Source organism: Panthera onca, chromosome D2 (assembly GCF_046562875.1).
Source record: "Panthera onca isolate mPanOnc1 chromosome D2, mPanOnc1 haplotype 2, whole genome shotgun sequence".
Taxonomy (NCBI): Eukaryota; Metazoa; Chordata; class Mammalia; order Carnivora; family Felidae; genus Panthera; species Panthera onca.
The window spans coordinates 40,837,344-40,863,939 of NC_138349.1; the positions used below are offsets into that span (position 1 = coordinate 40,837,344).

Below are 26,596 nucleotides of genomic sequence, written 5' to 3' on the forward strand. Positions count from 1 at the left end.
TCTTACATGAGTGATGTCTGGCACAGTGAGATTGTGACTAGAGAATGTGCACCTGCCTTGGTTGTTGATGCCCTTCATTCCCAAAGTGTCTCCCTGGGCCTGCTTTGTCCTTTGCTGCTATAGACACAGAAGTCCTCATTCTTTTCCACAAGGTGAGTCCAACCTGCCACCAACCTTTTTCTTGTGAGTTTATGCCCACCTATTTTTTAAGGTAACAAAAGGTGGTCACGATGGGGTTAACACTGAATGATGGCCCCCAGAGATGTCTGTGTCTTAATTCCTGGAACCTGCGAATGTTACCTTATGTGGCAAAAGGGACTATGTGGATGTGATTGAGTTAGGGATCTTGAGTGTCCTGGGGGGCCCTGGCTTCTAAGAGAGGAGAAAGAAAATGAAAGGAAATTGACCCCCCAGTCATACCTCGGAAAGTATTCTGTTTATGAACTCGATAGCAGAAGCCACATGGGAGGATTAGCTTATCGCCAGGATTTTTACAGTGAAGAATATTTTCTATGTGAGAACTTCCCACCCCAGCAGACACAGGGTCTCCTCCCCTTGCTCCTCGCAGTGGAGGGGTTCAGCCCTTTCTTCATCTTTTTCGTCCTTCCTCCTTGCATACCTGCAGCCCTGGCCAGGGTTCAAAGCTTCTGGCGATCCTCACATCAGGACCCGAGCCCCTTCATGTGACCAGAGGTGACATTTGGGGCTGAAAGCTGTGGCTGGAGATGACCCCCCAGGGACACGTGCTTGTGCAATGGGGCGGGCAGGGAATAGCGTTTGCTGCTGTTGGGCCCTTGGCAGTGCAGGTTGTCGACAGGGGATGCGGTGTGAAGACAGTCTTGCTTGGATGGAAGGAGGTTCTAGGCATCCTGTGTAAAACATCCTTTCTGGGCTCTGCCTGCCAGGTGACGAGTCCGTCTGTGAGCCCCAGGGCAGGACGGCCACACTGCAGAGCCCCTGTAGTCCCCATGCAGCACATCTCCTGGGGGAAGGCCTCTGTGAGCTCTGCTGGTCAGGCTGGTCTGGGTGGGTGTTGGGGTGGCTCCCTCAAAGGTGGGCAGAACGGCAGCCAGGGAGGGGCAGCCCTTGGGGTGGATCTAAGAAAACAAAGGACAGGAAGTAGTAGACCAGGTCTGGAATTTCGGAGCATTTTCTGGGTTGTTGGGGGGTGGGGCGGTTCTCCCAGCTCTCCCTGTTCCTGGGTTCATTCATTCTTTATCCCTGCACTGCAGCTCTGAAGCTGTGGATCCTAAAGCCACTGAAGACTTAGAGCAAGAACCTAAGAAGCCTCTGTTGTTCCAGCTCCTCGGTGCTGGTTTAATGCCCACCTGACCAGTACTGACGCTCTGCCTTGGTTACAGTTGAAAAAGCTGAGACAGGGCAAGGGGCTCGGAAGGCCAGCTCCTGGACCCCCAGCATTGCCAGGTCAGGCAGGTCGGGACGAAACTGATCAAAGTGGACCCTGGGAGGCAGGCTGGTGGATAGGATGTGGCTGGACATTTTTAAGAGATTTCCCAAACCCAGATCTTTTTTGTTTTTTTTTTTTTAACTTTTTAAAAAAGTTAATTTATTTTGAGAGATAGAGCAAGAGCACGTGGGAGGGGCAGAGAGAGAGAGGGAGACAGAGAGTCCCAAGCAGGCTCCACACTGTCAGTGCAGAGCCCGATGCAGGGCTCAAACCCACAAACCAGGGGATCACGATCTGAGCCGAAGTTGGATGCTTAGCCCACTGAGCCACCCAGGCGCCCCAGTTGCCTGGATTTTATTTTATTTTATTTTATTTTTTTTTTTTAATATTTTTTTTTTCAATGTTTTTTATTATTTATTGTTGGGACAGAGAGAGACAGAGCATGAACGGGGGAGGGGCAGAGAGAGAGGGAGACACAGAATCGGAAACAGGCTCCAGGCTCCGAGCCATCAGCCCAGAGCCTGACGCGGGGCTCGAACTCACAGACCGCGAGATCGTGACCTGGCTGAAGTCGGACGCTTAACCGACTGCGCCACCCAGGCGCCCCAATGTTTTTCAGTTGCCTGGATTTTAAATGTCAGCAGCTAATTCAAAATGTTTTTAAACTATGTCTGGGCCAGATGGTCAGTAGCATCTCCTGTGAATGGGATGTCTCAAGGGTGAGGACATGGGAGCCCGCAGAAACCCCCTGTCCCTGCCATGCTCCTGAAGGAGTCCTTCCATCCACCACAAAGGAGTGAGTGTGGACAGGATCAGGGTGGCCTGCCCCTCTGGCCATGCAGATGGCTCCTGGAGAAAAGACGCGCTGTGCATCCTTCTGGTGAAAGGCAGGACCTGTGCTCATTTTCTTCTTTCCTTTTTTTCTCTGCAGAGGTGTGTGGGGCCCTCAATGTCACCGTGTCCCCGGGGCCTGTGGTTGACTACCTGGAGGGGGAAAATGCCACTCTTCTCTGCCACGTCTCCCAGAAGAGACGGAAGGACAGCTTGCTGGCCGTGCGCTGGTTCTTTGCACGCCCCAACTCCCAGGAGGCCTTGATGGTTAAGATGACCAAGCTCCGGGTGGTGCAGTACTATGGGAATTATAGCCGCAGTGCCTTCCGGCAGAGGCTGTGCCTCCTCGAGGAGAGACGTGGGGCACTCTACACACTCTCTGTTTTGACCCTTCGGCCAGCGGATCAAGGGCATTACGTGTGCAAAGTCCAGGAAATCAGCAAGCACAGAAATAAGTGGACCGCCTGGTCCAATGGCTCCTCAGCGACGGAGATGAGAGGTAAGGGCATGTTCACTCTTCGGGGGAGAGAAGGGGTTCAGATCTGTGGTCCTCGCTCCAGTCAGCGAGATAGGGGCCCCCGGATGACTCTGTTGGGCTAGAATGCATCTTCGTGGCCTCTGTGGGCCACGGCCGTGTGAAACAGGCTGTGGGGATGAGGGTAGCCCTTTCCTTAGACGCTGTGGCTAACGAACGTAGAAGTAAGGACAGAAAGGAGCCAGTGCCTGGCCCCAAGCTGCCCAACCTAACCCTGAGTAAAACCCTCACGTCTGAAAGATTGGACTGGTTATGTGCATGCTACGCCCCTAGGTCAGGTCTGTGCAGGCTTGCTTGCTTTGGCTAGAGGGTGCTGGGTATCTGTGGGAGGAGCATGCATTGGGAGGTCCTGATGTCAGTTTCCGGGCCTCAGAGCAGGGCAGGCTGGTGGCTCTCATCTGTTGCCCGGAAGAAGTGATCCAAGCCACAGGCAACATCTCACTGAGAAATTCATCCCAAAGCACGCAAAGGACCAGAGGTGGCCCTCCCTTCCTGGAGAAAGATAGGAGGCATGGGTTGTGTCCTGGAACATCTCGACTACCAAGTGCCATATTTGAGGGTTATCATGTTTTTAAATCACAAATGTTCTACAGTTTTAATAAGACTTGCTTTTGGGTGCTGACTATTGCATTTTTGATTGCTTCTAACTTGAATTTGGTCTGGTACAGGATAAAGAGGATCACAAAGTAAAGCTGATGGTCCCAAGTGTGGGAAAGAATCTAATTTTATTATATACATGTAATATAATGTTAAAGGCATTAGTGATGCTGTTTTGATAAGCTTTTTAAAAGGGATACAACTCAGTTGTAAAAAGGTTTTTTTTTTTTTGATGGAAGGAGAAAGGGTATTTTTAATATCCTATATGCATAAGGGACATGTTAAAGTAGATAATTTATGTAGATAGTGTTTAGTACAACTTTATTTGCCTTTGGAGTTTGCTCATTATAATGTTCTTAAGCACAGAATGATGTATTATCTGAAATGTGCACATTTTCTCCCTAAGCATATTCATTCAAGAAAACAAATGACTATTAGTATAAATATATCTTTTGGCACAGAAAACAGAAAAATACATCAGATGACCAAAGGCTGAGGAGGGAATCCACTCTGAATATCCACTTGGCTCCGAAACATAAAGTCTCACGCACATCCTTTTTATTTTTATGTCACAGTGTATTCTGGAACTGTACGTTACAGCTCTTGTTAGGAACGACTCTGTGCCAATCAGAAAGGGTGTAAAGATTTCCTACATTCAAGTGCAATCATCTCGGTCATTATTTAATGCGAATCTACCCTCAGTGAGGGAAGCTGGGTTCCTTCTAGAATGTTCGTTTAGGTACCTGTGCCCCAAACCTGAGGTAGTTCTTACGGTTTCACTGAAAATACACACCTTTTCCCCCCTTCTTCTTCTCCCCCACCTCCCCCTTGTCTTCCCTTCCCTCCCTTCCTCCCCTTCCCGCTCTCTTCTCAGAACCTCCTCTCTCTTCTTCCTCTCCTTCCCTTTCAATCTCCTGTTCTTCCCGTTTCTGGTTCTTCCCCTCGTCCCTCTCCTTCCCTTCCCTTACTCTTTTCTTGTTTCTCTTTCCTCTGTCTCTCTGTCTCATGCTCACCCCCCCCCCCCCCGCCCCGCCCCACACACCCTCTGACGGCTCACCTGGAAGTGATTCTAATCTCACAGCAGAGCTGGGCCTCCCTTGCTGTGTCTGCTCCGCCTCAGAGCCTCCTGCTCCTCACACTGCCTCAGCCTCTGAGCAGGACTGTGGTTTTCTGACAGGAAGATTAGAAACCTTAGGAAGTGATGACCATGCCTTCTAGAATATTCCACACAGGCTTCAAGGGGACTACATCAGGAAGGTTAAGGAAAGGTAGTTCCAAATACATGACCTGAAAGCAGACTGGCTTGTTTAGGTTGGAACATGTCCACCCCAGGCTGGGGGGAGTGTGCGGAAGCTTGGCTCTCTGTCCTTCCTGGGCAAGGCGGGGGACAGGCCCGTGGCTCCAGCCTCCTGGGGCGCCTTTCCCCAGGCCCTTTCCCTCGCTCATTTCCAGGGGCCTTGTTTTCCTAAATCTTCACCTCACATTAATAATTGTTGTATGGAAAACCAGAACAAAACAAACACAGTGGGCACATATTTTTGTGTTATAATACTGAATAGGAATTCTCAGAAGTGTTTTGGAGTAAGTGCCTTTCCTCTACTGGGCCCCATATTCTTTCTTTTCTAATATACTCACTTTGCTCTCCTCCTTCCTATGGGCTTCTCAAGCCATTCCCAGGAGAGGGGAAATTTTCTTGGGAATGTTTTCAACACTACCCTTCCTCACTGCCCTTCCTTGACCATGGACCATCCTTCTTGCATACTCTTTTTTAATGTTTAATTTATTTTTGAGAGAGAGAGACAGAACATGAGTGGGGGAGGAGCAGAGAGAGAGGCAGACACAGAATCCCAAGCAGGCTCCAGGCTCTGAACTGTCACCACAGAGCCCGATGCAGGGCTCGAACTCACGAGCTGTGAGATCATGACCTGAGCCGAAGTCGGACGCTTAACCAACTGAGCCACCCAGGCGCCCCTTGCATACTCTTGATGTGACAATAAAACTGCTTGTGTTTCACTGTGAACTCCCAGAAAGAAAGGTGGGTGCATACTGTCTTCTCATCTCACTGTTGAAAAAGGAGGTTGATTCATACTGTATATTGAGGGGATGGTTCCTGGCACAGAGCAAGTGTCACAGGGTTTTACCCTGATTTCCACATGTTGGTTGTTTTCTATTGCAAAAATAATATAGTTCAATTAGAGAACTACTAAACATGAAGAACGTGAAGAAATAGGTTTCAGGGTTTAAAGAAGATAAAAATGACTTGTAATATCTCCACCCAGGCGTAACTTAACATTTCAGTGTAAATCCGTATAGTCATTTTTATGCAAATAAAAATTAAAAACCTAATTCCACTCATACCATAAGTATTTTCTGACTGGCTTAGTGTGCACATTTTCCCGTGTTGTTAGTTATGCTCCCATCACATAATTTTAACGGCAGGATAGTATTCGATGATGTGGATGTACTACAGTTTATCTTTTCAGTTACTGTTATTGGACAGTTAAGTTGTTCAAAATTACGGTCGGTAAATCTCCACTAATGTCCCTGCCTTTTGAATAAAGTCTTGGAAATAAGATTGCTGGGTCCAAAGGAATACTCAGTTTAACGATTGGTACCATTTAGATTGATACAATTTAAGGAGGTGACTTGACCTCTAGAGTAGTTAATGAATTCATATACCCACCAGAATTGAAAATGCCTTTTCCCTGCGGATTGGTCTATGTAATATAGACTTTTCAGAGATGATGACGGTGATGATGATGATTATGAGTGCCTGGTATACAGCTGATGCCTAATAAGTACTTGATGAATCAATGAAATGCTTTTTGATAGCACTTCTTGCCATGGATGACTTTGAGGTAGGCATGACTTGATGATGGCACCTTCTCTGGAGAAGTCACTTCTCTTTCCCTTGGCCCATTCCAATCATATGTCATATTCGAGGCCCTTGTCCATCCTTCCTCTTCCATCACAAAGGACTTCTTTGTGTATGCTAGCCCACAGAGATCTATCTCACATCTTAATATCCCCAGTTTCACTGCCATCCCCAGAAGTAATCACTGTCAGTCCGTGCTTTACATCTTTCAAGTCCGTCTTCTGTGGGCACTCAGTGCCCACCAACACGTATGTATTCTAACAACACTACACTTCATGCTGTACAAGCATTGTTGATGATATTACTTACACTTTTTTGTGATCGATATCACATAGCCAGACAACGCCAAACTGCACACCATCATCCCCCTAGTGCTGAGGTCTTAGGAAGCTTCCAATTTTTCATTAACACAGCAAGTGCTTCGGTGAACACCCTTCTGCACGTTTTCAAGTTTTTCTGTTTGGTTACATTCTTGGAAAGAGAATTGCTGGGCCTAAGGCTATGCATATTTAAATTTTTAATAGACAATGCCCGTATGCTCTCCAAAAAGATTTTGGAAATTTATGCTCTATCATCGCATGATAGAGTCTATTTCCCTGAAGCCTCATTAACAATGGATATTATTAATCTTTTTCATTATTTATCACTATGATGGGAAAAATAATATTTCCTTGTTGTTTTAATTTTGATTATTATATTCAATACAATTTAATTTCAATTATTATATTCAATTATTAGTGAGGTAGTGAGGTTGAAATCTTGTCATATGTTTATTGACTATTTAAAAAAATTTCTTCTGTCAATTGCCTGTCCATAACCTTTGCCTGTTTTTTAATTGGTTGCCGTTTTTTTCATATATATATATACATATATATATATGTGTGTGTATATATATGTATATATGTGTATGTATATATATGTGTATATGTATATGTAATACACATATATATATACATATACACATATATATATATTTTTCTGATCATTAATTCTTTTAGCTGCTATAACGGTGCAAAATTTTCTTCCAGTTTGTTATTTGACCTTACACTGTGTTTATGTTTGGTTTTTTTCCTTTACCATATAGATATTTTACATTTTCAGATATTTATGTTGTTAGATTTGTCATTTTTTCCCTTTATGGTATTCCTTTTTTCAGTCATATTTTTTTTTAATGTTTAAATTTTTTTTTGAGAAAGAGAGAGAGAGAGACAGAGCATGAGCAGGGGAGGGGCAGAGAGAAAGGGAGACACAGAATCTGAAGCAGGCTCCAGGCTCTGACTTGTCAGCACAAAGCCTGACACGGGGCTCAAACTCACAAACCGTGAGATCATGACCTGGGCCGAAATCAGATGCTTAACTCTTTCAGTTGTATTTTTTATTGAGATGTAATTTATTCAATAAATTACACATAGTACCTTGGCTTCATATATTATCTAGGAAGCTTTTTCCCATCTCAAGCTTATAAAGGTATTTTCTGTTTTCCTTTAATGTTTTTAAAGGATTAAAAGAAAATTTTACTCTCTCTCTTTGGAATCCATTTTTATATATGGTGTGGAATAGTTAACTTCCTTTTTGTTTCAAAATGGCTATCCTGTTGTCCCTACGTCATCTACTGAACAGATAAAATTTCCCTGTTTTGAAATGTTACATTTTCATGAGTTAAATTCCTACATTTAAATGTAAACTCCATACCTCACCAATATAGCACGATTTTAATTATTAGAGAATAGGGCAAGTCTCATTAGTTTTAAAATAAATGTCTTGCCTAGTCTCATTTCATTTTTTCTTCAGCTGCTCTTCCTTAGTTTTGTAGAAATTATGTTGGGTTTTGATTTTATTGGGGTTTAATTGACTTTATAAATTACTTTGGTGTGGGTATATACATCTTATACGCCTTTATGATTTTAAATGTTCCTATCCAGGGACCTGCTGTGTTCCTTCATGCATGCCGGCTGATATTTTTAATCATTCGGTAAAGATGTCTTAATATGAGTCTTGAACATTTTTTATTATGTTTATTTCTAGGTATTGCATGCTTCTAAGTGGGATCTACCCCTTCTCCCTACGTGCACACACACACCTCTTTTAAATTGGTTATTGCTGATTTATAGAAAGGTTGTTGACTTGTATTTGGCAACATAATAAGTTATCTTATTTTTTCAGATATAGACTTTTTCAGTTACTTCTCAAGGACGTCTGCAAGTTGATATCTCATTTGGTTTTGCTGACTTTATTGCGTTGGCCCGTAGTGAGTCATCTACCTGTACTCTTTTTGTTGACAGTTCTGGGAGTTTTACTTTGACCATTTTGGCTTTTACCTTGACCATGTTTTCCCATCTAGCCCACATGGCCCCTGCTAGTGATTGTCAGTTGGTCTACTGAAAAACCAGCTTTGAGGTATCCATGACTTTTTTGTGATCCCTACTAGTAAGCCTATCAGAAAAGCAATTGGGTTTGGCCTGACAATGTGTCTTAGTAATTTACCTTTTCCTTTTTAAGTTTCTTAATATGCTTTTAAAAACCCAATCTCAAGAAATGAGCTATCAAGCCACGAAGACCTGGAGGAACCTTAAATGCATGTTACCCAGTGAATGAAAAGCTACATACTCTATGATTCTAACCATATGACATTCCAGGAGAAGGCAAAAGTATGGAGATAGTGGAAAGATTAATGGTTGCCAGGGGTTGGGAGGGAGGGATGAATAAGTATAGCACAGAGGATTTTTATAGCAATGAAAACATTCTGTATGGTACTATAATGGTGGATACGTGTCATTATTAATTTATCCAAACCCATAGAATGTACCGTACCAAGAATGAACCCTAAGGTAAACAATAGACTGGGTGGTTTTGATGTGTAATTGTAGGCTCATGTATTGTAACAAATGTACCCCTCTGGTGGGTGGGGGTGCATTGACAGTGGGGGAGGCTATGCATGTGTAAGGGCTGGGGGGGTCTGGAAAATCTCTGTACCCTCCCCTCAATTTTGCTCTGAACCTAAAACTGCCCCCCAAAAAATAAAGTGTTAAAAATGATGATGATGATGATAATAATAATAATAAAACCATCTAGAAACTTGTCAGAGATAGCCTAAAGTTTTAAAACCTACTTTCCTACTTTTTTTTTTTAAATCAAGGTGTTACTGACTTCAGGGTTCTCTGACTCCCAGGTAGAAACAGACACGAGGCCAAGGGTGGCATGGATAACATTACTGCAAGCTCATGTCCGGGCGTGAGGGAGACAGCCTTCGTGAGAAGGATACCGGGCTGCTCCCTGAACAGTGGCTGCAGAAAGTGTTTGGAGGGGCTGAGGCAGGAAAGGAGCGATGTCTAAACATGTAAAGGTGGGGAAATACGCAGGCACAGTTAACAGCACATGCTCCTTCACACATAGTAAGTGTTATTTGCCTGTTCCGCCTCCATTCCTGGGTGTGATTTTTAGCATTATAAAGATAGGAAAAGGTGAAAGGTCAGGGCTGTGGTCCACTGTGGCTCTGACTAGTCTGGTCTGGTCTTTGCAGGAGTTGCAACTCATAGCTTGTTTCAAGTTCGTGGCTTCTGGCTTCCTGACTCAGTGTAGCGCCTGCAAGGTGGGCTAGATGGGTGATCAGAGGCGGGTAAGGTTTTCTGCAAGTTCGTGTTCTGTAAAACAGGTGGCTCAGAAAGGAAAACTACCAACGGGCAGGCAGGCAGATACTCAAAGAGCTTTCATTTTGAAACACTGAAATTGTAAGGAGATTAGGGCCTAGGACAACTTTATCCCAACCTGTGGCAAGGGCCTCAGAATCCTTGTCTCAAAGGCACTGGGCACGCCTCTAACATTGGGTACCTTTCCTACACTCCAGGACATCTCACTTTTCCTTAGCTGGAGTTCTTTCTTACCTGTGAATGGTCACCACTTAAGAAAGGTCAGATGTTCTCTCTGAAGAGGAGAGGGACAGAAATGTGATCAGCAGGTCTTTGGGTTGAAGAGGTTATTACTGGGAAACTCACTTGCCAAGCTGTTGAATAAATGTAGCTCATGGATTTTACTGTGGTGCCACAACTGACTTTTCATGAATGCCGATTAAAGTTTAGCATCTTTTTAAAATTAAAAAAAATATATTTATTTATTCTTGAGGGAGTGAGAGAGAGAAAGAGACAGACAGACAGAGTGCGAGGGGAAGAGGGCAGATAGAGAGGGAGGCACAGAATCTGAAGCTGGCTCCAGGCCCTGAGCTGTCAGCACAGAGCCCAAAGCAGGGCTTGAACTCATGAACCGTGAGATCATGACCTGAGCCGAAGTCAGATGCTTAACTGACTGAGCCACCCAGGCGCCCCAAAGTCTAGCATCTTTAAATTGTTTACATCTATGATAGTGGAATCAAGTATTATCATCTGTCAGTCCTTATCCCTTATGCATTGATTTGATCTTTTGAAGGGGAGAAGAAGGAATGGAGTCACAGGGGGTTCAGGGAACTGTGTGTAAGCCAACACATCCGTGCTGCATCCCTGGGATGGTGGCTCCTTATAAAGTCCAGCTCATTATCTATATGCCCATAAAATGCTTTCTAAATGTCATACAAAATTAAAAAAAAAATCCCAAGCCCAAATAACCAACTCACCCCAATATCTGCGGTGTTATTGGCTTTACTTTGTTCTCTATATTTTGTTTCCCCAAATTTGGGGTAAGTCCTTGAGCATGTAAATGTGGCAAAAAAAGCAAGTAGCAAGTTATTGGAAAAAAATCTGCACTAACATATGAATTTTTCATGGCTTTATTTTTTTTTCCTGGAGACTTCTCTGTAAGCTGGCTAAGAAATGTAAGTTGTATTAATTTGAGGCAAAGCATAACTTGCCATTTTATGTTTTAACTATGCATATTATTAAAACATGATGGAAAATGGGGATTTTGAAGACAGGGGACGTAATAAATTAAGGGTTATCTGCAAATCGCATACATGTGAGATTGTGGAAGGGGGCTCCTGACTACGGGGCTATTGGTGCTGTGTGGTACAACACGATATGATAAATAATGAAAATTGAAGCACAACACTATATGAAATTGAAAACTATAATGAAAATTGAAAACATGTGACCCTGTAGATGACGCCCTGTGAATCGCGCTCAGCTTATCTTAGAGAAATTGTCATACCAGATGATCGATGTTATTTTTATGACACAGAGGGAGAAAGAAAGGTAGAGAATGTTGTGCAGATTACTCAGTTGCTTGGGCTATATGAGCATCTTACTGAGCAAGAAGCCTTTCCTGCAAAGAAAATGGATCAAAAAGTCCTAAGTGACACATGTCCTTGAACCCTCTGGAGAAGTTTCCAGTGGAAACCAGGAGGGTCAATGTTAGGTTTGATTTCATTTAACTGTTTAATCAATGACATTGAAAAAGGAGCACACATCACCCCAATGAATTTTACAGAAAACACAAAACTGGGAAATGTTTTCTAATGTCAGCGAGGAGTAGAAACGTAATAAAAATGAATCCAGAGAGGTAAGAAATACAGGCAGGGAATAACAGAATAAGATTCAACTTGGAAAATGGCAGAGCAACACATCTGGGGAAGACGTAGCACAGGCGCAGTTGGAGAGTCAACGGGAGGCTAAGAGGCTGTCGTGAAGGGACCTTGGTGATGGTGGCAGTGAATCAGGTGTGTGTCTGCAATGTGATATGGCAGCGCGAACAGCCGGTGTTATTTCCATCCACGTACAAATTGGCCTGGTGCCCCTGGGGAGGAAGGCGGCTGTGTCGTGTGTACTGCCCTGGTGAGACTAATGGGGACCACAGCAGTCCGTTTTGGGAACCTCATTTCCAGAAAGATCCACTCAAACTAGAGAAGAGAGGCAAAGCTGATAAGGAAATGAGTGGCAGCCTCCAGAGAGGTGATCAGTTTAGCTGAGGAAGCTTTGCTGGGCTTAGCGAACAAATTGCGTCGGAAAATAACACATTGACTACGGTGCTCGGTGGTGTTGGGTGAACTCATTTATCCCTTCACTCGGCGGGCATTTTACTGAGCACCTGCTCTGTGCCAGGATCCTGCTGTGCTGGAAACTTGGGGAAACATGGGTGGATCTGTCTGTAAGGGGGGCAGATACGTAACAGTGTATGTGCAAGGGTCAAGGTGTGCACAATTTCAACACACAGGAGAGCCTCTAAGGATGAGGGGGAAGGCAGCGCCATTTCCACAGGGCAGGAAGTGGGAGGAAGTGGCATTTCAGTGTGTGGGCACCCTGTAACAGTGGGTCAGGACAGCTGGAGTCTGAGACGGAGTAGGGGTGATAACCTTGGAATAACTAGGGGAGGCAGGCAGTGCTGATGGTGGAGGGGTTTGTACTGAATATTAGAGAATTTGCACTTGATTTTGTAGGCTATTCTTCTCAACCTTGCCTAACGATTAGAATCACCGGGGCCATTGTTAACATGAAGATTCCCAAGCACCTGCCCAGGGGATTCCAGTCTACTAAGCCTGGGTTGGAATTTGGAGATTTAACAGGAAGCCTAGGTGATTTTATCATCAGGTGGTTTTGGGGGCGGGGGCGGGGGTGTCCTCTGCTTTAGGCCTTGGAAAACCCACGAAGCATTTAAGTCTTCTGACAGATCCCTGTGTTGGCTGCTCAGGGCATGGGTCCCTACTACATTCGGCGGTAGGAATGGAGGGTCATGAAGAGGTCAGAAGAGAAGTCTCTAGTAATCGACTGGGTATGGGCAAGAGAGCGCTTGTGGCCGGCCCCCAGAGGTCTAACTCAGTAGTATGAGCAGGGTAGTGCCCGCAGCTAGTCCACGGGGGACGTTCAGGATGGAGAGCCAGATGTCTGGAGGCCACCTTGCACCGATGCCCGCTAGGGACACAGGCATGTGGAGCCGAAGCTCCTATCTGATCCAGCAAGTGGCATTGAGTCAGGAAGCTGTAACCGTGGGGGTAGATGAGCATCCCAAAAGGCAGGGGTGGGGGTAGAGCTCCAGAAAACACCAACATTTGGGGCAAGCGGAAGGAGGTAGCTTGGCTTGGTGTTATTGGTCCGGGCTCCTCCAGGCCAGCCCGTTGGCCACCTGGGAAAGGCAAAATGTTCTTAGTAGAAGGGCAGCATCACAGGATGAAGGCACAGCAGCTCTTTGTCAGGAGGCCAGAAGGTCAGTCTGTGGGAAATCCAGAGGAGCACAGGGTCCTAGGTGGGGACCAGTGCATTCACCTTGATCCCCAGGGGCCCAGCGAGCCTTGTATCTTCCGCTCCAATAACAGTCATCTCTAGGTAGTATCTTCTCTCTCATTCTTCATGAGTAGGTAGGATACAACAAGGTCAATAGCAGCGTTAGGTCCTGCCTGACCCCAGGGACAGCAGGGGGTGGAGTCCCGAGGGCCCTGTACCCAGGAGTCATGTGGAGATGTAGGAAGGGTGCAGTCGACAGAACAAGGCAATCAGGATGGAAATAAAGGAATATGATCAGAGGTTTGGGGGTAATTCCCAGGAGGGAGATGAAGAGGCCCAGTGAGGTGTTTTTCGAAGGGGGTGATTTATTGGGGTGTTCAGAGTTTTCTGACTAGATACACCAGTGCAGAGATTTTCCAGCATTCTTGATTCTCAATGCCCTTAGGTCAAAAGAAATAACTGATAATTTTGCTTTTTAAGGAGTCAGGCCCATCAGTTTAATATGAATATTTCTGTCCTAAAAACGGAGAGCATAATACATCCCTAGAGACTGAGACAAGCTATTCTTTTTAGTGGAAATTCCAAAATCACTTTTGAAATGAGGTGAAGATTTGATAGTTTAGGGGACAAAAATCAATGCAGAGTAACGTGTGGCTAGTTGTGATATTGTTGTTGTTGTTTTTTTTTTTTTTCTAATAATGATACTTTCTGAAGAAGTTCACTTTATTCTGTCCCTGTCGATGCACAGAAGTACCCGACCCTGTGTTTGTTTTCCATGCTCAGTGTTAACTGGTCACTCGCTGTGTGCATCAGGCATACAGTTCATAAACGAAGTCCACTGTCTTCCCATTACTGGGATGTTAGGGTCCCTATAGCCCCTCCACATGCCCTTTACCCCCTCTATCCTGTGTCCCTGCATCTAGGCACTTTTGTTTCATCCCTGCTCTATTTAGTAATCCTTTGACCTCCCTGCTTCCCAAGGCTGCCTCTGCTTCCCAAACTTTGAGGGTCTCCCTGCCATTGTGCCTTTTCCATCCACCTTGAAGTCCCCGTGGCGCCCCGACTTGCCCTCCCTGCATGCTGATTTGGTATGGTCCCTCCCAGGACGTGTAGACACGGTAGAGTTCTTGACATGAGAATGGCCCTGAGCAGGGATGAGAGGCTGGACTAGCTCCTAAGCCTGATTTTCTTCAGGTGCCTACAGGGGAATTTCCAAGATGAAGCCCAAGGTCTGTCTGTGGGGCTTCCTGTCAAGGGCAGTCCCTGGTGCAGACCTGGGTGCCGTATGTCCTTCACGGTGACTGAGCTTTGAGATCGGCTGGTTTGCGGGATCAGCCCGCAAAGGCCCTTCACACCGGTGGGCATGAATTTCCAAGGCTTGCGACAGTGAGGTGGCCATTCATTTTAGGCTTCTTCTCTTTTTTTTTTTTTTTTTTAATTTTTTTTTTTAACGTTTATTTTTGAGACAGAGAGAGACAGAGCATGAACAGGGGAGGGGCAGAGAGAGAGGGAGATGCAGAATCTGAAACAGGCTCCAGGCTCTGAGCTGTCAGCACAGAGCCTGACGCGGGGCTCGAACTCACGGACCGCGAGATCACGACCTGAGCCGAAGTCGGACGCTTAACCGACCAAGCTACCCAGGCGCCCCTAGGCTTCTTCTCTTAAGGGACAGCAGCTTTGATTCCCCAGACCTCATAAAAAGTTATCCTCGATGGCTTTTCAGCCCAGCTCTGCCACCCACAGACTCAGAAGACTGGTCTTCTGAGCCAAAATGAATCTGCATACTTTCAGATGGAGGCGTCTGCATTAACAGTGAAAATGCTAATAATAGAAGCAATTTGCAAAGGCTGTTCTCCTGCAATTTAATCAGTATTTCAGTCTGACCCCCAAATAACATATTTTAATAAGCCAAATTGCTATTTGACTTAAGATGATATAAATAAGCTTTAAATGTGGGGAGTGAACAAAGCAAATGGAAAACTCTGTTACCCTAAAAGTATTTGGGGGCAAAGATGAAATCATAATTTCTTATCTGACTATTTAACCCCAAAATGTTAGAGGGAATTTAATAATTGGATCTGTAAGTACAACCACAGGGAATCAATATTTCAAGTTTCAGTGGAAGAAATTAAATAATTCCTTTTTCTCCAGAGACAGAGAACAGATAATTAGGAATGAGATTTACTAAACGTTTAGTGCTACTGCTTAATTAAGCAAGCACACATCATGATGTTGAAAGTGTCAACAGGTCCAGATACTCAAAGGGAACAAATTGACAACGGGAGTGTAATTTAAACTACACTTGAAACACTTCTTCAGTGTGCCTGCCCTCACTCCCAACTGCCATGGTCTTGGAAGAGTTGAAGAGAGTGAAGACTTAAACAAACCTCTTTCAAGCCCCCTGCTTATGAGCCTGTTATCGCTGTACTTTCCTTAAAGAGAGGGATGGGTGGAGTGATCCCCACCCTCTCAGGGCCCCAGCCTCACAATCCAGAGAAGGAAACAGGTCGACATGTGCACAGATCTGATCGATATTATGGACAGAGCTAATAAAAAGGGAATGTCAGTGGGCCATACATGAGGGTGACGCTGGCTTGGGAGTAAGGGAGAGAGCTCAGGATACGTTCTTGGAGGAAATGAGAAGGTCACCTAGAGGACGCGGGATTCCACTGGGCCACAGGGTGAGAAGGGCTATGGTCGCTATGGGCCATCCATGTCAAGAGATGAAACAGGCTAAGCAAAGCTAGATAAGGGAGAAAAGGAATTTGCAGATAACTTGATGAAATTGGATGCACGTTTGTGGCTGGTGAGGGCTGGAGGTGGGCAGTGGTTAAGAGCCAAGTTTGGCACGGTAGACCTGGCCAGGGACCTTGACTCCAGGGACCCTGCCAGGTTCTTCTTAAATGCACCCTCACACCTGACACTGTACGTGGTACACAGAAGGGCTCGGTGCTGATTTTTTTTTTTTTTTTTTTTAAGAAAGAATGAATGAGTGACCCAAGCTCTTGGGTAAACTGCCATTTTAATTAATTTTCATTAATGGCAACAGGGAGTGGAAGGTGGTAGTAAGAAAATATATAGACCTGACCCGGAGTCATAACTGGAGGGGGCAGTTACCAGGCCCTAAGCGTCAGTATTTCCTAACCATTGTTTGGGGATATACACATGGTCTTTGTCTTCTGTAGCTGATTCCATTTCAGAAGGCAACCTTCTTTTCCAACTGCTCTGTTTAATAGGAAGTCTATTTAGTGTGTTTTTTTTTTGTTTGTTTGTTTCCTCTTTTGCTTTGTTTGCTTTGTTTTTAGGAATTTGTCCTACAGTGGATGCAAAAGAGGAGTGGCTCGAAAAAGACAAAACTGGAGCTTTTCCGTTTCTCATTAGCTGCTCCCTGTAGGTCACTCAGAGGTCTTATTCACATATATGGCTTTGTCTGAGCCCCAAGAGAGACTGCCTTTGGCCTAACTCTTAGAGACACAAGGGGGAAGTGAAGCAATCGGCCAACTCCGGACAGCAGAGACAGAGAGAGTCTCTGTGTCTCCCTGGGGTTACAGTTGCCTTCCCTGAGAATGCTGATCCAGTTATAAATAGTGGCCACACTGCTACATCTTAACAGGGTTTTCCTTGGGAAACCATCTCATCATTGAATAAGAAGGGGTAGTGAACTGAGTATATTCATTGTTGAATTTATAGCAAAAGTGTTGACTCATCTTTATTTTCTTTAAGGATCTTCTCTTGAGAGTACTTCATATCACCAACCTCTTCTGGTCTCCTTTTCCGTCCTGTTGATCTGTGCAGGAGGCTACCTAAGCAAACTGAGGCAGGGAGGCATCTGCTGTCTGGATTCCCACTCCCTCCCTGCCCCCCACCTCCCTGAGTGCAAATCAGTGAGGTCTACATGCCAGGGACCAAAACTTTAAATGGCTGCCCCTCCCAACTCCAGTGGACTGAAGAATCGTCTTCTGCTTAAGGTCTTGGGACTTCCTGCCTTCATTCTATACCAGACTGAGAACTCAGAGGCCATAGAATGAATCACGGCAGGCTCAAAGTACATAACTTTGAGGCCAGAACTTCGCAGGGAAGTCAGGCTTGGGGGCCTGTTGCTTTCATGTGAAGGGAGGTGGCAGGGTAGAGCAGGTGTCTCCCTGGCCTCTCTTCCCAGCCTTCCAGAATGTGACCATGTCATGGTCCCAGCACCAAGTTCCTTTTAGAGGAGGCCTTGACCACCATGGTGTGATGTTTATTGCATTTATTTGTTCGTTCAAAGTGACCGTGATGTATAACGGGCCAAGAAGGATTCTAGGAAGTGAGGAAGACAGATGTAGTCCCAGCCACCATGTACCTTCCGGTCAGCTAGGAGTGGCAGATAATGACCAAGATGAATGAGAACACATTCTGCAGGGAGGGAGGGCGTGAAACACTGCGTAATCATTGGAAGAAGGTCTCTCTGACTCAGATTCTCCCCACTTTCCAAGTTTGAGTCAGCCACGTGGGGAGACCTATATCAATCGTTATAGATGGTCTGCCCTTTAGAAAGTAACTTTCTTGAAAACTGTGTTCTTTTGCTCTGAGACATGCTATGAGGAGGGCACCTGTTGGGATGAGCATGAGGTGTTGTATAGAAACCACTTTGACAATAAATTTCATATTTAAAAAAAATTAAAAAAATAAAGGGGCCTTTTGGAGTTTTTGTAAACAACACTCATTCGATGGGCTTACTCCTTAGTTTTTGCAGTTATTTTGTTTTCCCTGGATTAAACACAGAGGCATTGTCTCAGTTTTCAAGCTCTGGACCCTGCCCTGGACTAGAGGAGAGATTGAGGCCCAGGGTCTGTCTCCTCATCAGTTGACTCCCCTCTCCCACATCTCCTTGAACTCTGTGCCCGCCTCTCTACTACGAGTGGGTGAGGCAGGCAGGCTTCTCGAAGTGGAGTCCCGGGACCTCCAGACTCAGGATTTTCTGAACGATGCACTCCCTCATCGTGCACATTCCCAAGCCCTCCCTAGATTTCTCCAGTCGGAAGCCCAGGGGTGATGCCTGGGAATGTTCATTTTAGCAAGAGCCCCAGTTAATTCTACTGCACACTAAAAGTTTTAGAAATCTTGGTCTTTGGGCACTCAATGAAGGTAACACCCTCTGTGATTAAAATCAGTGTAACCTGGGAGGAGAATACTGGGAGGAGGCCCAGCCTGTCCTGCAGTGAAAGTAGAAAGGCGACAGTGTGTCTCTTGAGCTCAGGCTGGTCTTTCCGTGTCCTTGCTGTATGCTCCCTGAAGCCTCCTCAGCCCTCTGGCTGTGCCAAGACCCTCTCTATGCTCCTCTCCATCAGTACCTGCATTCTGGAGGGCTTTCTGTATCAGAAATGTGCTGTGCACCTTCCTTTGGACGTAACCCACGATTGCAGTTTAAGCTCCTTTAATTGTAGGATCCTTTGTTAGAGGAGCTGGGGACACAAGTGAGCAGATGAGAAAGAGTTTGGGAAGAAAGGGAAACTTTCCAAGGCCCCTAAAAATTGTCAGCCACCTGTTCTACAGATGATGGGTCAGGCCTTAATGCAGGTCCAGATAAGGATGCCAGTATTATCAGCGAATGGGAGACCAGAGAGGGAGGTGGGAGGCGCCTCAGCCTGAAGGCCATTGTCACAGGGTCTTGGCATAAACTCAGGGGACACAGTCTGCTACAACCTGTGAAACATGCCTTTCCCAGGGGAGTTGGCAGGACATTCTGTCCAAGTTAGGAATCAAGGCTCTCAGTTTTCACACCTCTTTGAGTGATGGTTTCCCCACGGGTCTCATCACAGGGGGCTTGACTGAGATTCTTTCTTCCCAGCCTGCTTTTTCCAGACACAAAGCAGATAGGATCGGTTTGTCTTGGTGCCTCTGTGCCCCATTCTTCTAGACCGTTTGATCCTGTAGCCACTTTCAGCCAGTTCTTCCCAGAGGGGCCGAGATCCAGTGAGCCTCACAACTTGCCCCTTTTTAGATTTCATCTGATTCTGCTGTCTTGGGCAGAGGCCCCCAGACAGCCTGCGGCTCTGTCATCTGGGCCAGCCCCTCACCAGAAAGTCAAACAGGCTCTTCCCACTGGGCACCAGGGTCCCAAGGAAATTACAAAGCCGTCAGTAGGTCAGTTGATGACTTGGCTTTGAGCCCTCTTTACTCCTTTTCTCCACTGTGAGCCCAAACCGACTGTAAACGGGCCTGGGAGTCGGACTGAAATCAAAATGCCCACTTTATTCCAGATAAAGCTGTACCGAGAAAAGCGGTTTGGTGCTGAGGCCTAATTGGACTTCCTTTTGCTTTTTTTGGTCCATTGCGCTACCTTCCTCGGCACCGTCTCCCCAGTCCAGCATGGGGGCCCTGAGACCCACACCTCATGGGTGGAGGTGGTCCGGTGCAGGTAGGATGAAAGAGGAGAATGCACATGAGTGGCCACAGGCAGGCTCCCCAGGAAGCAGGGTTCGCTGCACTCCCAGCAGCTGGGGTAATGAGAACTTCCCAAGGGGATGCACGCTGCCCACCCCTTCATTAGCTGTTTGCTAAGAGCCCAGTCTCAGAGCATGTGGCAAGACAGAGGCTACCTTGAGTGGGGCTTTGACCACATTCTTCTCACCCAGAGAGGGACAGTGTGTCACAAGCTCCCAAGGATCGGGGCCTCCTGTTAACCCCCTTGCCTAGAGAGTAGGAGGTGAGTGGATGTGGGAGTGGAGGGAGGGTCAGGCAGGGTTACTGCAGGAACAGGGTCCCTTTAGGGAAGCGACAGACGTGCTATCCCAACCTTGGAATCCCAGCACAGAGCATAAGCGCCCCCCACCCCCACCCCATCATGACCCTACAAGACAGCCCATTGGTTAAAAGGCTGACTGAGTGCATGTGAATTCCTAACCTTTGAGGGATCAGGCTGGGAACTCCCCCAATCATAGGTAGTTGTCAGAAGGTAAGGACTTTCAGCTCTGCTGAGCTGATGCTTAGGAAGAACCAGCATTCTGGGTACGAAAGGCTCCTTGTTGCCTTCTCCCCAATTGTCTGAGAGTCCAGCTGGGTCACCAGGTAAGGCAAATGCAGTTGATAGTGATAGATTCACTGAATGTTGTTTCAAAGATTAGCCTTCTGATGGCTAAGTTCCTTGGAAACTGTTATGAATGCTCTGTGATCAAGAAATTTGCATTTTATTTCTGAAAGTCTTCGATCAACACGAGCAATCTGGGGTTGGAAAATTTGCCACTCTTTCCTTGGTCAAGCAAAATGTTTCCTTGAAGCATTTTATCCTCCTCCGTATCTACCCCACAGTGGCCTCTTCCACTCAGTGTGTCCAGGGTGGCCGCTATAAATTTCTGACCCGCAGGTGCAGCTGTGTCGTGAAGGAGGGGCGCCAATAGTCAGCCGATCCACTGCTGGTCCATTACAAAGCCCTTCTGTCGGCCTGGCCTTGTCCCACAGCGTGTTTCCTTACAGCGTGCAGACTCAGCCACATGGCTTGACAATGTATCAAATTCACTTTGAGATAGCATGGGATTAGCGGCTGAAACCAGACAGTTAATGGCAAAAGCCCGGGAAGATTTCTGAAGCTCCAGAAGAGGCCATGTGAAGATTTTTCTTCTTTTTTTTTTAATGTGTAAGTTTAGTTCTTGTATTTATTTCTTTATTCAATTATTTTTGAGGTGGGAGTGCAGAGGGAGAGGGAGAGAGAATCCCACACAGAGAGAATCCCATGCCCAGTGTAGAGCCCAACCATAAGATCCTGACCTGAGCCGAAATCAAGACTGAGCCACCCGGGCACCCCAAGAGTTTTCTTTCTCGTAGGAACAGATAAAGTTATGACCAGAGTTGCTGATCATCATATGCAAACAAAGTTGCCGCATCTTCCCATAAAACAGTTGCACTGGGGGAAAGTGAGGAACATCTATTAATTCCTTGCTTAGAGCCCTGATAGCTCAGGATCTGTTTGTTGGCTCTTTCAACGCATGTCTCTGTAAATTGGTTAGGGAGACCTTGTTATCTTTTATCCCAAATGAGGCAAAGCGATTGTTAGTGACCACATCAAGTTAGTGACTACAATTTCTGAAAAGAAAAAAATGAAAAGTGAATCAACTGATCTGAAGACACCGGCCTTTGTTAGTGGCAGCCCTTTTGAGCTGTAGACATTTAACAACAAGGACAAGGAACCCTTTCTTGTGGACCATTTGGATGATTGAAGATGCACACACTGAAACAAAGGGCCGACAGCAAAGGACCATGCTGGACTTAGGTGCAGGAATTGGAACAGTGAATAAAATAATAAAATAGACAAAATCCCTTTTCTTATGGAGCAAAAAGCATTGTGGATAAATATGGCTCACTAGGTCTCAGGCACACTTCACATATATTAACCCATTAAACTCTCACGCCTCCCTTAAGAGTGGGCACTTACCATCCCTATTTGTGAAACCGAGGCACTGGGCAACCAAGCAACTCGCCCAAGGTTACACAACCAGAAAACGGCAACTAATTTTTTTCAACCTGGGGTGTATCAGTGCATCTCAAACAGTGCATATGACTGACCCAGGATATCTGGTTTAAAAGCAGATTCTGATCCAGTAGGTCTGGATTGCAGACCCTGTGATTCTGCACTTCTTCCAAGCCCCCAGGTGACACTGTACTGCTGGTCTGTTGATCCTATTTGGAGTGGTAATGCTCTGGATGATGAGGGGCATCTTCGATCTCCCTAAAAACTCAGCTCCTTGGAGATAATCTGTTTTTCCTTTCTGTATTGTCTCCGTTGGGTCTCTTTATGCTTATCCTAGCCTGGGCTCAATTAGTTGAAGCTATGAAAGCCCATTCAAGCTAATTCAGAAGGAAGGTAGGGATAGTTTAGGGCTATGGAGCTCATAAAATGCAAGGATAGCAACCATATTCCATAAGCCCTCTTGGGACCTAGTGCTCCAGCAACACCATGTCCTCAGCCCTATGAGCCCTCTGACCTCCAGTTTCCTCTTGTGGGTTTTGCCCTCTGCTCCATTCCAGTTGCCTGTGTTTCCAACATGGCCGCTACCCAAAAGTCCACAGGCTCTTTCAGCCCCAACGCTCTCAACAACCATATATACTATATTTCTTAGCTTAAATTCTTGGGGGAAGAATCTGACTGATTGCTCTGGAAGTCAGCTGTGAGTGGGGAAATTAAGCAGGAATGATGATGGACAAATTATGGGACTTCTCTAATACCATGGGCAAGACCAGGTATACACTAAGAGTTCATTGCTGGAGGGCCAGACTGCTTACTTTGCGAGGCAGTCAGAAAGAAATGGATTTTTCATTTATTTGCTAGGCACTTACCAGCCGCCAGGCAGTCTGCCAATGATGGGGATATAGAGGTAGAAGATCCAATTTCTGGTTTTAAGGAATTTAGGTTCTAAAGGGAGAGTTCTTGAGTTGTGGCAGACCCAGCTTATAGCAGACTAAAGCCTGCCTTCTGAGCAAAATTAGAAAGCTGAAAAATAATTTGCATTTCAGCTATCCTAATTACATGTTTATATTTAATCAATACATTTGGATTACATAATTATATGTGCACATGTATCTTTCAGCTATCCTAATTGTTCTCTGAAGGACTACCTAGATAAATAGAGCGTAGAGAAGTTAGTGACCCCAATTGTTGGAGACACTTAACTCTTGAAGGAATTCAACCATACTTAAGCAGCACTAGTTAAGAGAAGCTATGTAGACAGTATCCATCAGGATGCTTAGGAAACAAGCAGACAGGATCAAAAGCAAAAACAGATAATGGAAACAAGTCTATGGATGATGCAGATATAAAAGTTATCAGGCACGTGCATTGACATAATATGATTGATATGGTTGAGAAATTAGGTGACAAGCTGGAGAAATTCATCTGAGAGCTGGGATGTATAAAAATGAATTAAATTAATTAAATGTAAAAAATAATTAATAGGGGTGTCTGAGTGGCTCAGTTGGTTAAGTATTTGACTCTTGACTTTGGCTCAGGTCATGATCTCATGGTCGTGAGATAGAGCTCGGTGCTGGGCATGGAGTCTGCTTAAGATTCTCTTTCTCCCTCTCCCTCCACCTCTTCCCCATTTTGCACTTGCTCACAAGTGTGCTCTCTTTCTCTCTCTCTCTGTCTCAAAAAAAAAAAAAAATATATGGGCTTAATAGCAGGTTAGACACCGATGAAGGGGGTCAGTGATTTTCAAAATGGGTCAATAGGATATACCCAGTACAAGGCCTAGGGAAGTAAAAAGATGGAAAATTCAGATTGAAATTCATGACAACATAATACAAAAGGTTTTTTTTGAGGGGGGAGTAGTAAATAGAGGTAAAGTTTCAGAGGATCTCTGCCATAAGCCTTGCCTCTCATACTAATTCAATCTCCAATCCAACCTCCTTTATCTTTCTCTTCAGGTCCTAGATGTGTGATAGCCACTGACCACAGGTGGCTATTTAAATTTAAATTTAAAGGGCACCTGGGTGGCTCAGTTGGCTAAGCATCCAATCTTCATCTCGCTCAGGTCATGATCTCACAGTTTGTGAGAATGGAGCTCCAAGTCAGGCTCTGTGCTGACAGTGCTTTTTGGAACCTGCTTGGGATTCTCTTTCTCCCTCACCCTCTGCCCCTCCCCTGCTCGGTGCACGCTCTCGTTCTTTCTCTCAAAATAAATAAACTTAAAAACATTTTTTTAAACTCAAATTTAAATTTAAATTAAAAACTTAATTCCTCAGGCTCATGTGGACTAGCCACATGTCACATTCTCAGTATCCACAGGTGGCCAGCGGCTACTACGTGTACAGAATGGGCATAAAACATCTCCATCGTTCCAGAAAGTTCTATCAGACGATAATCTCATTCCTTGATGTTTTGGGCTTTTTTGTCAGGTTAATTTTTATAATTTTATCCTATAATTATATTACTGTTATGCATGGAACCTTTCCATAGCTGCAGCCTCTTTAGTGTAATGCTCACGGATTTACGCTGTGTCGCTCAATTCTGTTTCCCTGGTTGCTGAAAGCAGGCGCAGTAAGTTCAGCGATCACCCACTGACTAAAACTGTACAAAATCATTTTGAAATGATATTTATCTTCCAGGCCCTCTGGGGGGAATTAAGTTAAATATGATAACACGTAGCCACAAGAGCAGCAAGATGCTTGGCACATGGTAGGCATTCAGTAAATGAGATGTCAGTCAGTCACTGAACACCATTCCACAACTCTACAGAGGAAACAGAATCCCTGAAAAGGGGAGAGAGACAGAGTGTGTGTGTGACTGTCTCGCATGGAATGGTGCTCAGAGCACAGACCCTGAGTCATCAGATGACTTCAGGCTCCTCTATCCAGTGGTACCCAGGCAAGTGCACTATACTTTATTTTTTTTTAAATAATTTTTTAAAATATAATTTATTGTCAAATTGGCTTGCATACAACACCCCATCACCCCATGCTCATCCCAACTATACTTTAGAAAGATGTCCGCTAGGGGCTCCTGGGTGGCTCCGTCAGCTAAGCGTCCAGCTTCAGCTCAGGTCATGATCTCAGTGTTTGTGGGTTCGAGTCCCACATTAGGCTCTGTGCTGACACCTCAGAGCCTGATGCCTGCTTCGGATTCTGTGTCTCCCTCTCTGCCCCTTCCCCACTCGTTCTCTCTCTCTCTCTCTCTCTCAGAAATAAGCATTTGAAAAATTAAAAAAAAAAAAACAAACCAGAAAGGTGTCCACTAAAATGATTTCGGTTCTTGGAATTCCTACCGGGAAACTCTTTATTTTGCTAGTATGTGGGGCAAGTGGACTTCTGCCATACCGAGTCCCAGCTTTGCCATTTATTGGATTTTAGACAAAGGCAATCTGATTCCCCCCGACTGGTGCCTCCATTGTTGTTGAGTCATTGCACCTCTTTTTAACATGTGAGTTGTGATAATCAAATGTGGTTTTGCAAATGGAAAAATTACTTCATAAAGGTGAGTGCCCTACATACCGTATGGCATCATTTTGGGTTACCGTGTGGGCTGGGGCCATAGCGTACTGCACTTCATGCTGTCCCATTTCTTTTTTGCCTTACAGTGATTTCCCTCAAAGCGTCTGAAGATTCATCCTTTGAGAAAAAGAAAGAGACCTGGGCATTTTTTGAAGGTAGACCTGGCATGTTTCTTTATTATAAGATGCACCTCGCTTTTAGATAATAGGAAAGGAGTAGAATGGGAGGAAAGTGTAACCAAACTTGGGGGGGGTCACCACTTGGGGTACACCAAATTGAACACAACCCAAGGAAATACTGAAAGCGAAGGACTTTTTATTACTTGTGGCAAATAAGGAGACAGGGAGCTAGCTCTCAAAGCACTGTCTCCCTGTGGGGTTAGTATGGGAAGCTTTTATTCAGTGCATTAAGGGGCGGGGAAGGGGAGTTTGTATAGGCGCTTTTGGTTCAATTGTGCAGGCCTACCGTGTCAACCTGCTAGAGCATACATTGTATGTTCAAAACATGGCAGAAAACTCCCCCCATAGGAGGAGATGTTAGTATAAAGAGCTAAAGGTGATTTCAGGTCAGCCACTGGGGCTTCTGTGCAGGTCCTCAGCTCCAGTCTGGTTCAGATTGGCTCACATTAGATGTGTCAGGAGAGACACATCTAGAAAGGGGCTCTCAGGTGGAAACACCTAGCTGGGCGTCTCCTTGGCTGGACCTGTTTGTTAGTTCTGCGAAACAAACCTCATTCCTTCCCTGCTTTTGTCTCTTCCCCTTCTCCCTGCGGCTGATACCTTTCCTCCCTCTTACTTGAGTAACTTCCTATTGCACTTTAGCTAACAAAAGGAGCCTGAAGTCTTAGTTGTGCTGTGATGTCAAGTTGTTTTCTTATCCTAAATTTACTAAAGAGTGGAGTGGGAATGCCCGGTGGTATCAGCCCGTGGGTTTTGAAAGAGCAGAGGTGAAAGGTCCAGTCTGTATAATTTGGGCTTGTTCGTTTTGTTTTGGCTCCAGAATTCCTACTGCAATGTAAAAAATGAAATGTGCAGGGGTGCCTGGGTGGCTTGGTCGGTTAAGCGTCCGACTTCGGCTCAGGTCATGATCTTGCGGTCCGTGGGTTCGAGCCCCGCATTGGGCTCTGTGCTGACAGCTCAGAGCCTGTTTCAGATTCTGTGTCTCCCTCTCTCTCTGCCTCTCCCCTGTTCATGCTCTGTCTCTCTCTGTCTCAAAAATAAATAAACGTTAAAAAAAAAAATGAAATGTGCACC

General features: G+C 45.4%; 1 protein-coding gene across 1 annotated transcript in view; it reads left to right on the forward strand.

Annotated features, from left to right (window-relative positions):
* The window catches only part of VSTM4 (V-set and transmembrane domain containing 4), a 99,040-nt gene that overhangs the window by 6,503 nt on the left and 65,941 nt on the right, over positions 1 to 26,596 (forward strand). Inside the window, exons 2-3 of the mRNA XM_060642202.3 lie at positions 2,340 to 2,738; positions 25,430 to 25,498. Of these exons, the coding sequence (XP_060498185.1) occupies positions 2,340 to 2,738; positions 25,430 to 25,498 (468 nt within the window). The remainder of the gene's footprint in view (positions 1 to 2,339; positions 2,739 to 25,429; positions 25,499 to 26,596) is intronic.